Source organism: Arachis ipaensis, chromosome B05, assembly GCF_000816755.2.
Source record: "Arachis ipaensis cultivar K30076 chromosome B05, Araip1.1, whole genome shotgun sequence".
Taxonomy (NCBI): Eukaryota; Viridiplantae; Streptophyta; class Magnoliopsida; order Fabales; family Fabaceae; genus Arachis; species Arachis ipaensis.
The window spans coordinates 135,476,100-135,489,203 of record NC_029789.2 but is presented as its reverse complement, the minus strand read 5'-3'; the positions used below and the strand labels follow the sequence as shown (position 1 = coordinate 135,489,203).

Genomic DNA, 13,104 nt, shown 5'->3' with positions numbered 1-13,104 from the left:
AATTAACAATAAAGAGATACCAATTAATTAAATGTTAAAGTATACTTTTTGTCCTTAAAGTTTAGCAAAAATTTAAAAAATACCCCAAAGTTTTATTTTGTTTCAATTTTGTCTCTAAAGTTTTCGATTTGCATCAAATATATCTTCGTCGGCTAAATTTTCAAAAAATTTAAGACTAATCTAACAATAATGCATGAAAATTATGCTTGATTTGCTTGTGATGAATGTTATTCTTATGAATTTGTTGTTGAATTGGTCTTAAATTTTTTGAAAAATTAGCCGTCAGGAATATATTTGATGCAAATAAAAAACTTTTGGGATAAAATTGAAACAAAATAAAACTTTAGGATATTTTGAAATTTTTGTCAAACTTCAAAAACAAAAAATATACTTTATCCTTAATTAAATCAGTACATGATCATCTCAATTTATCAAAGATTTCTCTATATAAAATATTGATTGTGCAATTCTTAGAGACCACCTCATGATTTTGAATTAAAACCTTTATCCCTTACTTGCCCTTAACACTTAAAAGTTTCACATATAAATATAATTGTCCATGCGTAAAAGCTGGTCTCAATAAATACAAACTCATAGTTTTCAGCATCTGTCCTTGAGTCTTGTAGATTATCATACCAAAAGACACTATTAATGAAAATTGTCTTCTCTAAAACTTGATTAAAATGTCGTCATTATTTGAAACCATATTCATTCTGGTAATTAATACAATTTCTTCTATTTTAGTCCTTGTTAGTATTTCGCATTCAACTAAATAATTTTTAAGTATCTTAACTTGTAATCGTATACCACTGCATAAGCCATTTGACTGGTCTATGTTCCTAAATAGTATCACTGAAACACCAATCTTAAGTGTGAGCTTATAAGATGGAAGGTCAGAATAATTAAAAGCATTCAATACTTCTAAACCAAAAAATTCGAAGTGACTTTTCACATTTATCTTTTCTAACATAAAGATTGTCTGAATTAAAATACACATTTTTATCACCAGAAATAATTGATAGTAGTTGATAATTTATCTTGTCAACAACGCTAATGTTAGTGGTAATATTGTTCGATCATTAAAGTAATTGTTTGACAAATAGCTATGTACTACGTCTGGAAAGATAAAATCGATTAGCTCATCAAATGCTTGTTCAGAATATGGTACTATCATATTCATAAGAATCTCAATTTCTAACTCTCCATCTAGTATATCTCCTAGTAAGCCATCACCAACTTTTAATAATTAATCATTAAATTTCTTAATTTTTTGTTGGTTTCTATTTTCGCATCTCATAGTTAGACTCATGTTCCTTGACAGTCGTAAAACTTCAGCAGACCCCCAAAGATATGAATAATTTATGGTTGCATGCACTATATCCTGTCGAGATCCTCTTGTAGTTATAGGCAATATTTGTATAAAGTATTCATCGAGTACAATCGCCATCTCCTCGAGTGGACGGTTGCGATTAACAATTAATACGTGCCTCATAATATCTCTCAAACATATATCCAGTACCGCATGACAATATCTATTAAGTATAGGTGTCTTATCCCATATTTTTAAATCTGTCCTTATCAACAATTTAGTACACAACTAGAAAATGGATTAATACAGACAGATTTAGTCTTTATTACAGATAAATTTTTGGTTACCGACAAAATTACCGACGGATTTTTTTTTCCGTCGGAAAATTACCGACGAATTTTTACTAGTTATCGACGGATTTTCCCTCTGTAAATTCTTCATCCATTTTCCGAAGACGACGAACTTTCCGACGGATTTTCGTCTGTAATTTACAGACGGATTTTTCGTCTGTAACTACAGACGAATTTTTCGATGGATTTTCCATCTGTAATTACAGACAAATTTTTCGACAAATTTTCTGTCTATAATTTGAATCTTGGAAAACCATCTTACACTCTTATTACAGACAAAAAATTCGTCTGTAAATCCGTCGGTAAGGTAAAATAATTTTTTTTAGATTTTTCTATTACAAAAATAAACCTGTTTTCATACAAAATAAATATAAATTTAATAAATACAATTTTTTTATCTATTTTGTATTCGAATATTTATAATATTTCAAAAAAATAAACAAGTTCATCGTATTATCAAACTAAAGAAAAAGTACTATAAATAAACAAGTTAATATAATTAAAAATATAAACAAAATGTATTGATACATCAACTATAATAATAAATAACAACCGTACATCAACAAAGTGTATTGATACATCAACTATAATTCAAAACCTAAACTCAATGTATTGTTCAACCATATATCATGTATAATAACAACCGTACATCAACAAAGTGTATTGATACATCAACTATAATTCAAAACCTAAACTCAATGTATTGTTCAACCATACTAAATTTATCATGTATTCAAAACATAAACTTTAATGTATTCTTCTGATAGAAGAGCGCCATTGTGAATCGACTCCTGAGCTGCCTTTGCAGCAGCTAACATTCTTGAAAATAATAGCCGTGTCTCCCTTGAGTAATGATCCTTTTCTTTCTCTTGGACTTTCTATGTTGCTATTGAATTCCTCAACAGTCCAATCCTCACTTTCAAAATCACCCTTCAGGACACACAGCTGGACCTTCAAGGAGGGACCATCTCTTGTAACTAGTTTTAGAGAAAAAGGAATAATCAATAACACTTTCTTTTCCTTCCAAAAGCTCAAGTTTAAGTTTCTCAATATGAAAATACACAAACAAACAACTCACTTCAGCTAGAAACAGATAATAGATTAAATACTCACCACTTTTCGAATTGCAGGTTCCAAGATCAACACCATGTCATTGGTGGAACCACTATTGGAAAAAGGGCAAAATCGTTAAGAGGTGTAAAGTGCATAAAAGAAATGTGAATCAAGAGAAGAGAGGTACCGGGTGTCTGGTAGTGCTGCTTTTGTTTACAAAGAAGGAGCTGAAGGTCTCTTTCATCATTACCCTCATCATAAACTATACAAGATGGGACACTAGGAGAGACGAATAAAAGTTAGCACATCAGCAGAAAAGCTCACTCATACAGAAAGCCCAATAATGCAATCACACAGCAATACATTATCAAAATGAGCCAAATGTTAATGTTGACTTGAGATAAGAGTATATCAAGAATCCAACAACTATACTTTTCATAAGTGCTGATTCCCTAAGTAACTCAGCAATAACCATAACATTTGGCACCAAAAATGTACACTTAATGAGAATTACTAGAAAGATGAACTTGTAGAGGATTCAAAAAAGGGTACACAAATATCAGAATATTTTTCAATTGGCTTCCATCATTTTCTTTTTGCCAGATTAATGATGTAGCAAGCAACTGCCAAGTTACCTTTTCAATAAGGAGGATGTGAAAGAAGAAAAGCTGTGCAACAGCCATGGTAGTAATCATAGTCAGAATGGTGCAAACAGACTGAAAACAAAAGAAATGAAATATATTTCGATTTTTGAACACGTAATAAAGTAATATGTTATAGCAGTATAGTAGCTATGTACTAAGATAAGAGAAAGACAAGGCATAATGCTTACCACCACAATGACAAAGGGAACAATAGAGACACTACTTCCCAACTTGGAGGAGATGTCAGCAGAAAACTGCTTTCTCTCAACAAAACCATAGATAAGCACAAATATCTCAGTCAACCATTGAAGAATAAGCTGCAATCTCAAGCCCAAAGATTTAAAAAACCATGTATAGACCTTTTAGTAGTTAATCTGAATGAATGGAATCTGCTGCAGCAGAAGAAAACTCTACAACAAGCAACATAAAAAAAGAGTTAATTTATATATCTCAATCCATAAAGCAAGTAGATTCAAACAGCGAAAAACGAAAAGCTCAATAAACAGAGTTAAATAAGGAAAAGAAATTATCTGAATAATGAATGAAGTAGCAAATAGAATACCGAGCTATATGGTGAAAGAGTGAGATAGCAAAGGAGTTGGAAGAGCAAATAGAATATCGAGCTATATGCTAAATAATCAGAATTTAGCACTCTTAGTACCTTGTCTAGATGAGGAAGGAGGCAAGATCCAACAGAAAATGAAACCTCTGACCTATCAACATAAGCAAACATGAAACAACAAAGAAACCTATGTTTAAGAAAGGCCCAACAAGTCTAAAACCATGAAAGAGAATCAGATAAGATATAGTTTGGACAGTAACTGACCGAATTGCAGGGTTGAGCTCAGAAGAAGAAGAAGAACAACAAGGAAGCATGGCTCCCACACCCAACATCTAAAACAACACGTGAGAGGTGAAATCTTAAAGAAAATATTACACAATGTATATTACCGAAGAAGAATTTGATCTTTGAGTCTTTGAAGCTTTAGCAAGTTGCGATCTTGCTTGTGTAGTTACTGCATGAGACTGCTCAATGTTGGACCCAATATCATCTAAAAAAATATAAATTCTTGGCATCAGATTAGATGAGAAGTTCTGGACAAATAAAAAACTTGGGATTAAGACAGAGATGTACTCAATTAGAATAGAAGTGAAAGTTACCAATCATAGCTCCCTGTTCATGCACAAGCACAACAAGATCTTTAAAAATTTCATTTACTTCACCAATTTGTTGCTGAATTTCTTTAATGCCTTGCTCTCTTTCTTCAATGATAGCCTCATTGAAGGCAATCTCATTATCTAAAAACAAGACCTCCTGCCTGCAGCAAGATAATGCAATATCTCAATTCAGTTCTCTTAGAAGGAATAGAAGAATTGATAGTGAATTAAGCAAAAGTAATCATGCTCACAAAATCTAATGTTTTAAGATGTAAACAGATAAGACACAATAATTATGCAAAGCAGTAAGTCAAAATAATTACAAGGCCTTGTCCAATTCATGAAACAACAATTTTCTAAATAGCAAGGTATCCAATAAAAGCTATGATTAACATAAAAAAATTTCTAAATAAATAAGAGGAAAATATTACTACACTTGAAGCAATACACAAACATAAAACAAGGCAAATAAAACAAAATGGAGATAATTATTTACGCATCTAGGTTCTTGTCAAGGGTCTTGGTGAACTGGTTCAAAGCTGGTGGAACCTTCAACCTCTGCTTCAGGATCCTCTTCTTCCTCTGGATTTGTACAAGTTCGTAACCTTCTCCTGAAGAAATGCATGAGAATCAAAATAATGAATAATAAAAAAAAGAATGAAAACCTAGATTCATAATCATGACAGGGAAGGGACAGGGCTAGGGCTAGGGATAATGAAATCAGAATAGAATCACAATGGAAGGGGTTAGGGATATGAACGAGAAGGAGGCAGAGGCCTACCTGAACTAACGGCGACGAGAAGAGATGATGACAAACTTCCAGCGAGGAGAGAAGAAGCAGCGACGAGAGCGACGCAGAAGGAGCTCGTAAGACAAGAGCACAGTGGAGAGAACTCGTACGACGATGGCAACGAAGGGAGCAAACGCGATGAGGGAGACGGAGGGAGCTCGTGTGACGCGAGCTGCGGCGGTAGCGACAGCGGAGGACGTCACATCTTCAACGGAGAGAGAAGGCAGGGAGTAATCCAAGGAAAACGTGAAAAAGTGAAATGAACCATTAGGAGTTTTAAGAACCTAACTCCTTATTCTAATATTTCCGACGAAAAAGTTTAAATTACAGATGGAAAAATCTGTCTGTAATAATTTAATAAAATATAGTGTTTTGTCTATTTAATTATAGATGGATTTTCTGTCTGTAATCATTTTCCACGAAAAAAAATTAATTTTACTGACAAAATTATCGACGGATTCTGTTTTCTGTCTGTAATTTATGCTAATTCATTTTTTTTGTTTTCCGATAAAAAATTCTTCTGAAATTCTGTCTGTATTTTCGTGGGATAAAATCCGTCGGAAATTTCCATTTGTAATAACTAATTTTCTAGTAGTAATAAGGAGAGAATTCTGTCGGATATCGCACGTTAAATATTTATCTACAGTTAAAGATATTTTAAATCTAGAGTATACAGTCCTACTATTTAGTAAAAAAAGTGAAACTATTTCATTGGAAACCACATTAAATATTATTTTACTCTTTCACTTAATTTTTGCTAATATTAACATATATATCAAAAAAGTAATTATATTATATAAAAGTTAATGTTCAACTACATACTTTAAGATTTTGACATTTTTAAACTTGCTCGACGATGCTTCATGGAACTAAAATCATCAATTATCATCTCTGAAGTGAATTTTGAAGCAATTTCCTTTTCAATATATACAATCATACAATCTACTAAAAATTCATCTTCCATTTTGTTTCGAAGCCTTATTTTAATAATCTTCATAGCTGAAAAGGCCCGTTCAGTTGTTGCTGTTGTCACAGGAAGAGTCAAAATAAGACGAATTAATCTATCAATTAAAGGATATATATTTGATTTTCCTGTCTCTGTCAATTTTTGACACAATTCAGCAAGAGTAGACAAATTCTGAAAATCTGGAGCTTTAACCACATCAAATTCATAATGTTGTAACTCATAATCCAATTGAATCTTTTCTTGCTCAAAAAAATCTAAAGAATAGAAATTCTTTGCAAGATTGCATATGTTGCAAACACTTAATAACTTGAAAGCATCTTTAGGATCTAAAGATGTACTCAATATGAGGAGCTCGGTTGCTTGCTCACTAAATCTACTATTTAGCTCTTTCAATTGAAAATCTATCACGCTAGTAAAAATGTCAACACGATAGTGGTGTTCAACAGTGACAACATCCTTTTTACGACGAGACCAAATTATGTCACTAAAAGAAGCACCCATATCAGGTATCTGAATAGCATGATCATTGTAGAAAGAACTAACTTTTTCCAAAAGTGCTCTCCAACTATTATCTCTTAACTGTTGAATCAATGACTTTGTACTAGAAACCAGATGCATAGCATTCAAAATGTCTTGAGATTTTTGTTGCAATGCTTGACAAAGTTTATCAGTGATTCCCATGATTTCTTTCATCATATGCAAAATGAAAACAAAATCAAATGATAATAAAGATTTAAGAGCATAAGTAGCATCACCACGTTGAGAATATGTAGATCCATTAGTAGCCAAATCTTCCAGAACTGAAGTTGTTGCTCCAAACATACGTAAAAGGCTACAAATTGAGTTGAAGTGAGAGCTCCACCTGGTATCTCCTGATCTTTTTAATGTGCCAATTTGATTTGCTCCCCTTCCTGTTTCAATTTGATTAGTTGCAACTAAATAGGAAATTTCAGTTGCATAAGCAGATCGTAATTCATCATTGCGTTTGCAAGAAGAGCACACAACATTGATAATATTACTCAAACTTTGGAAAAAAGCATGAACATCAACAACTTCTTTAGCCGCAGCAACAAGAGCTAGCTGTAATTGATGAGCAAAGCAATGAACATAATATGCATAAGGACATTCTTGAATAATTAAAGCTTGTAACCCTTTCCACTCTCCACGCATATTACTAGCTCCGTCATACCCTTGACCTCGAACATTTTAAATGTTGAGATTGTGATGAGATAATACAGAACAGATCTCTTGTTTTAGAGTAGCAGAAGTAGTATCTTTGACATGAACAACATCTATTAGCCTTTCTTTGACAAATCCATGTTTATCAACAAATCTAACAACAAGTGTCATTTGTTCTCTTCTAGATTCATCTCTAGCTTCATCAACAATCAAACAAAACTTTGCATTACCAATCTCATTGCGAATTTCATTTTGCACCTTTCTAGCAAAAATATGTAGAATTTCCTTTTGAATAGAAGGTGATGTGTATATTGCATTTTGAGGAGCATTATCCAAAACAACTGCATCCACTTCTTTATTGTAAGAAACTAATCATTTTAACATTTCAAAAAAAATTTCCTCGATTCTAAGACTCATGATTCTCGTCATGTCCCCTAAAAGCACAAGCTTGAAATGTTAACCATCTGACAGTATCAATAGAGGCTTTAAGACGCAATCTATTGCTTAAAACTTGTTGTGAGCTTTGCTTAGCCAATACTTTATCAATGTGACATAATTGATTAAGCAAATCTTTACAAGACTTAACAGCAATATTATGAGGAGAATTAAGAGATTTACCCACATGAGATAAAAATGCACAATCCTTTTCATTATTCACTTTTTTCCAATTGCGAAATCCTCCTTATGTGAATGGACTTGATTTTCTAGAAAATAAATAGCATGGAAGACAAAATGCAGTATTCACTTTTGGCGAATATTCTAGCCAAGAAAAACTCTTAAACTAATGAGCTTTGAAACGACGAGGATGACTTTCTAGACCAGAAAGAGGGTACTCATCCATAATAAATTGATATGGTCCAAACTTTATGTATGCTCTACGGATTTCATCTTGTTGATTGATAGGATAATTCCAAATTTGCGGACGCTTTCCGGGATCACGCATCAATGTATCAATATTAACTTGATCTATTTCAGTCCTTGTTATTTTGGAAGCAGGGGGTTGAATATCTTGCTCAAAAAGTTGTGTCACAGATTATTCAATAATATTTTGAACATTACTCAAAGAATCTGAAGCTGAATTTTGTTCATCATATATTCTCTCTTTTCTCTTGAAAAATGAGTGAATTGTTTTCATCTTTGACATTTTTAACTTAACTTGAACTATCTAACAAAAAAAAAAACAAAAATAATTGCATATATATTATTTTCTTAAAAAAAAATATTAAACCTATTGAGCAATAACAAATAATTTTAGAAACACAAATATATAATAACCAAAAATAAAGTTATTGATTTACCTGAATATTTTTTTTGTTCCAAGTCTCACCCAAAAATAATTTTATTGAGTTTTGTCCTCACTTCAATCTTTGAACACTGTCCTATATCAAAAAAGTAATTATATTATATAAAAGTCAATGTTCAACTACATACTTTAAGATTTTGATATTTTTAAACTTGCTCGACGATGCTTCATGGAACTAAAATCATCAATTATCATCTCTAAAGTGAATTTTGAAGCAATTTCTTTTTCAATATATACAATCATACAATCTGCTAAAAATTCATCTTCCATCTTGTTTCGAAGCCTTGTTTTAATAATCTTCATAGCTGAAAAGGCCCGTTCAGTTGTTGCTGTTGTCACAGGAAGAGTCAAAACAAGACGAATTTAAAGGATATATATTTGATTTTTCTGTCTCTGTCAATTTTTGACACAATTCAGCAAGAGTAGACAAATTCTGAAAATCTGGAGCTTTAACCACATCAAGTTCATAATGTTGTAACTCATAATCCAATTGAATCTTTTCTTGCTCAGAAAAATCTAAAGAATAGAAATTATTTGCAAGCTTGCATATGTTACAAACACCGAATAACTTGAAAGCATCTTTAGGATCTAAAGATGTACTCAATATGAGGAGCTCCACCTAGTATCTCCTAATTTTTTTAATGTGCCAATTTGATTTGCTCCCCTTCCTGTTTCAATGTGACATAATTGATTAAGCAAATCTTTACAAGACTTAACAGCAATATTATGAGGAGAATTAAGAGATTTCCCCACATGAGATAAAAATGCACAATTCTTTCCATTATTCACTTTTTTCCAATTGTGAAATCCTCCTGATGTGAATGGACTTGATTTTCTAGAAAATAAATAGCATGGAAGACAAAATACAACATCTACTTCTGGCGAATATTCTAGCCAAGAAAAACTCTTAAACCAATGAGCTTTGAAACGACGAGGATGACTTTCTAGACCAGAAAGAGGGTACTCATCCATAATAAATTGATATGGTCCAAACTTTATGTATGCTCTACGGATTTCATCTTGTTGATTGATAGGATAATTCCAAATTTGCGGACGCTTTCCGGGATCACGCATCAATGTATCAATATTAACTTGATCTATTTCAGTCCTTGTTATTTTGGAAGCAGGGGGTTGAATATCTTGCTCAACAAGTTGTGTCACAGGTTGTTCAATAATATTTTGAACATTACTCAAAGAATCTGAAGCTGAATTTTGTTCATCATATATTCTCTCTTTTCTCTTGAAAAATGAGTGAATTATTTTTATTTTTGACATTTTTAACTTAACTTGAACTATCTAATAAAAAAAACAAAAATAATTGCATGTATGTTATTTTTTTTTTAAGAAATATTAAACCTATTGAGCAATAACAAATAATTTTAGAAACACAAATATATAATAACCAAAAATAAAGTTATTGATTTACCTGAATATTTTTTTGTTCCAAGTCTCACCCAAAAATAATTCTATTGAGTTTTATCCTCACTTCAATCTTTGAACACTGTCCATTATAAAAAAAAAATAAATTAATTATTTTAAATAAATAATGTAAATAATACTTGACATTGTTATTAACTTAAAAAAAATTGAAATATACCTCTTTGAATCTTTGTTGTGCATTCAATGGTTAATATTTTGCTGTTCACTTCTCTTCAATGGTTTTTCTTCATATGTCTTGTTTTGGTATGGAAAGAAAATTAGAATGAGAAGAGGAGAAGACCAAAAGTTTGGGAACCACTAAAAGAAAGAGAAAAGTGGCGCTGATGCCTCTGATGGTTTGAAACAAATATTTGAAAAATGTACTAGTGTTACTTTAATTAATAGTATGGGTTTGGGCAGTTGGACTAGTATAATAGAACTATTTTTATTAATTATTAGAATGGACTATTTGTTAACAAGAACAATAATAATTCAAATATTCAATACATAGTGCAGTTTTTAATTATTTTAATTTATAAAATTTTGTAACTTATATTTTTTAATATTACCATTTTTATTAATTATTAGAATGGGCTATTTGTTAACAAGAGCAATAATAATTCAAATATCTAATACATAGTGCAGTTTTTAATTATTTTAATTTATAAAATTTTGTAATTTATATTTTTTTAATATTATATATATAAAAAAATTTAATATTATTAATTATTACTATTTACTATTTTTTTTAAAAAATTTTGGGGAAACCATGGCCACCTTAGGCCCCGGTCGATTCGCCACTGCTAGCAAGTAACTTAATTATCAATATCTTCTAATATTCTCTAACAAATAATATAAAAAGAACAACGATAAATAAAAAGATCAACGATCAAATATTATAATGTTTAGCAAATAAAAAAAGCTAATATCAAATTATATTTAATATCCCAAAACAAAAAAATAGCCATCTAAGTTAAAAAAAAAGAATAAAAATAGGATATAAATAAGAGTAGTTAATAGTACCTATATAAAATTTTTAGAGAATGTATGATGAACAATTCTCATCCTAACAAATTCTATCATGCAAAAGAGTCATTTTATAGCAATTCTACCTCTTTTACCATCTTCTTCAACCAATCTTTTGCTTTAGACATTGGATGTCATAGACTATTCCATTCCTTTTTCAATGCTATGTTCGACACAAGGTATAACTCTTTTTTTTAAAATATTAATTTATTAATTTATCTAATTAAAAGGATAAATTAAAGTTGGACTAATATTAAAAAAATGAGAATAATTTGTTAATTAAGTTAAAAGTTATAAATTTTTCTATAAATATTTTGTTAATTATATCAATTATACTTTTGATGTTTTAGATGTGTCACTAACACTTATCAAGTCAGAATTATTTTTATATGATTCAAAGCAAAACGAATTTACTAGAATCAAGAAGTTTTCAATCGAGTGCAAAATGATATTCTTTCTAAAGTAAACTCTATATTCCATTATTATTCCTACCTGTATGGCTTAAACCTAATATTATTTTGACTTACGTCAATGTTAGTCATAACATAAACTCTTCCTTCCGTTATCATTTTTTCGAAAAATGATACTTCTAGACTTTTGCTTGTGCATTGTATAAAATAATAACAAAATAAAAAAAATTAAAAATATGCAAAATAGTAAATTAATTTAAAAATGATATACAATTTTATATTACCCCTTTATTATGCAGTATCATTTTGATTGAAGCTCTTTGTGCACGTGTTTCAATTTGTTTGCCACTCCATAATCGAAGTATTCTAACGTTAAGTTTTGTCCAAATGTTACCTTGAGATTCTTAATAAGCTCATACCTATAAAAAAAATTAAAATAAAATAAAAGGACAAAAGAATATAAATAAAAATTTTAGAAAAAATTACATTTAATAATATATTAAACTCAAGGTTAGACTCAAAGATGTGCATAATGGGAATTATTTTACAAGATCATTTTAAGTTGGACTCAGACATAGTTGCTGAGGCTATAAGGCCATTGGTTGAAATTGACCCATTCTTAAAGGTGAAATTTATAATTGCGGAAGTTCAGCCAGGTTCAACTACACACTCCGTAATCGAAAGGCTTGGTTGAAAAAGCAAAGGTCGATTGAAAAAGTTTTTTATAGTTGGAAAGATCTTACTAAGCTTTGCCATTGTAGTCCACGATAATGGTTCAGAAGATGCCTAGCTCAGTTGTTCAAATAGAAACACGACCCCTGTAATAACAGGAGTCTAGAAGTTGATGGTGTAAACCGGATATTATGGAGTATTAATCTATGTATTAAAGCATTTCAGCATTGCAAGTCTCTGGTTCAGGATGACGACACACATCTTTACGAAAAATACAAAAGATAATTTTTTTGTTGCAGTTACACAAGATAGGATCCAAAACATTGTGCTGATTGCTTTTGTCATCGTTGGAGGAGGCCGTTGATGCCTAATACTTTTTTCTCAATAATTTACGAAGAAATGTTGTCATGAGAGATGGTGTGGGGATAATCTCTGACCGACATGACTGAATATGGGCAGCAGTAAATCATAGCAAAGGTGATTGACAACCTCCAAGAATATGGTGGATATTTTGTGTTAGGTACATTGGTAGCAATTTCTTAAGGACATTCAAGGCCCTGTACCTGCATAAGCTTGTTGTCAATATAGGTATTTGACATTGCTGTTATTTCTACTTATGATGTGTTTATAGTGCCTAATACGATGGTGTACGGTGTGATTTGCAGGCTATTCAGGAACAATGGAGGAGTACAACATCGAACATTCTCATTGGGTATTAGCATTTGACGAGGGACATTGATGGGATCACATGACGATAAACCTAATGAGTGCAAAAATTCAGTGTCGAAGGGTGTCCGAAATCTTCGTGCGTTGATGTTCTTTCG

The 13,104-nt window shown here is 31.1% G+C and overlaps 1 protein-coding gene, 2 long non-coding RNA genes and 1 pseudogene across 3 annotated transcripts; all 4 read right to left on the bottom strand.

The window, feature by feature from the left end:
* Positions 2,168–2,860, bottom strand: LOC110262586. The gene is made up of 3 exons (XR_002347378.1): positions 2,773–2,860; positions 2,355–2,636; positions 2,168–2,262 (listed from the first exon to the last, which is right to left on the bottom strand). It is a non-coding gene; the product is annotated as an uncharacterized LOC110262586 (long non-coding RNA).
* On the bottom strand, positions 4,576–6,028 carry LOC110272138. Its single transcript, XM_021123999.1, has 5 exons — positions 6,024–6,028; positions 5,979–5,982; positions 5,296–5,476; positions 5,015–5,125; positions 4,576–4,675 (listed from the first exon to the last, which is right to left on the bottom strand). Exons 1-5 carry the CDS (start codon positions 6,026–6,028, stop codon positions 4,656–4,658), a joined length of 321 nt encoding a protein of 106 aa, XP_020979658.1. The 3' UTR covers positions 4,576–4,655.
* Positions 6,078–8,393, bottom strand: LOC107641231 (annotated as a pseudogene).
* On the bottom strand, positions 8,972–10,581 carry LOC110262585. Its single transcript, XR_002347377.1, has 2 exons — positions 10,351–10,581; positions 8,972–9,082 (listed from the first exon to the last, which is right to left on the bottom strand). It is a non-coding gene; the product is annotated as an uncharacterized LOC110262585 (long non-coding RNA).

Coding starts and splice junctions, on each gene's coding strand:
- LOC110272138 (XM_021123999.1), bottom strand. Junction 5,126..5,295: donor TCTCGTCGCCGTTAGTTCAG/GTAGGCCTCTGC, acceptor GCATTTCTTCAG/GAGAAGGTTACGAACTTGTA. Junction 4,676..5,014: donor GACCCTTGACAAGAACCTAG/ATGCGTAAATAA, acceptor ATCTTGCTGCAG/GCAGGAGGTCTTGTTTTTAG.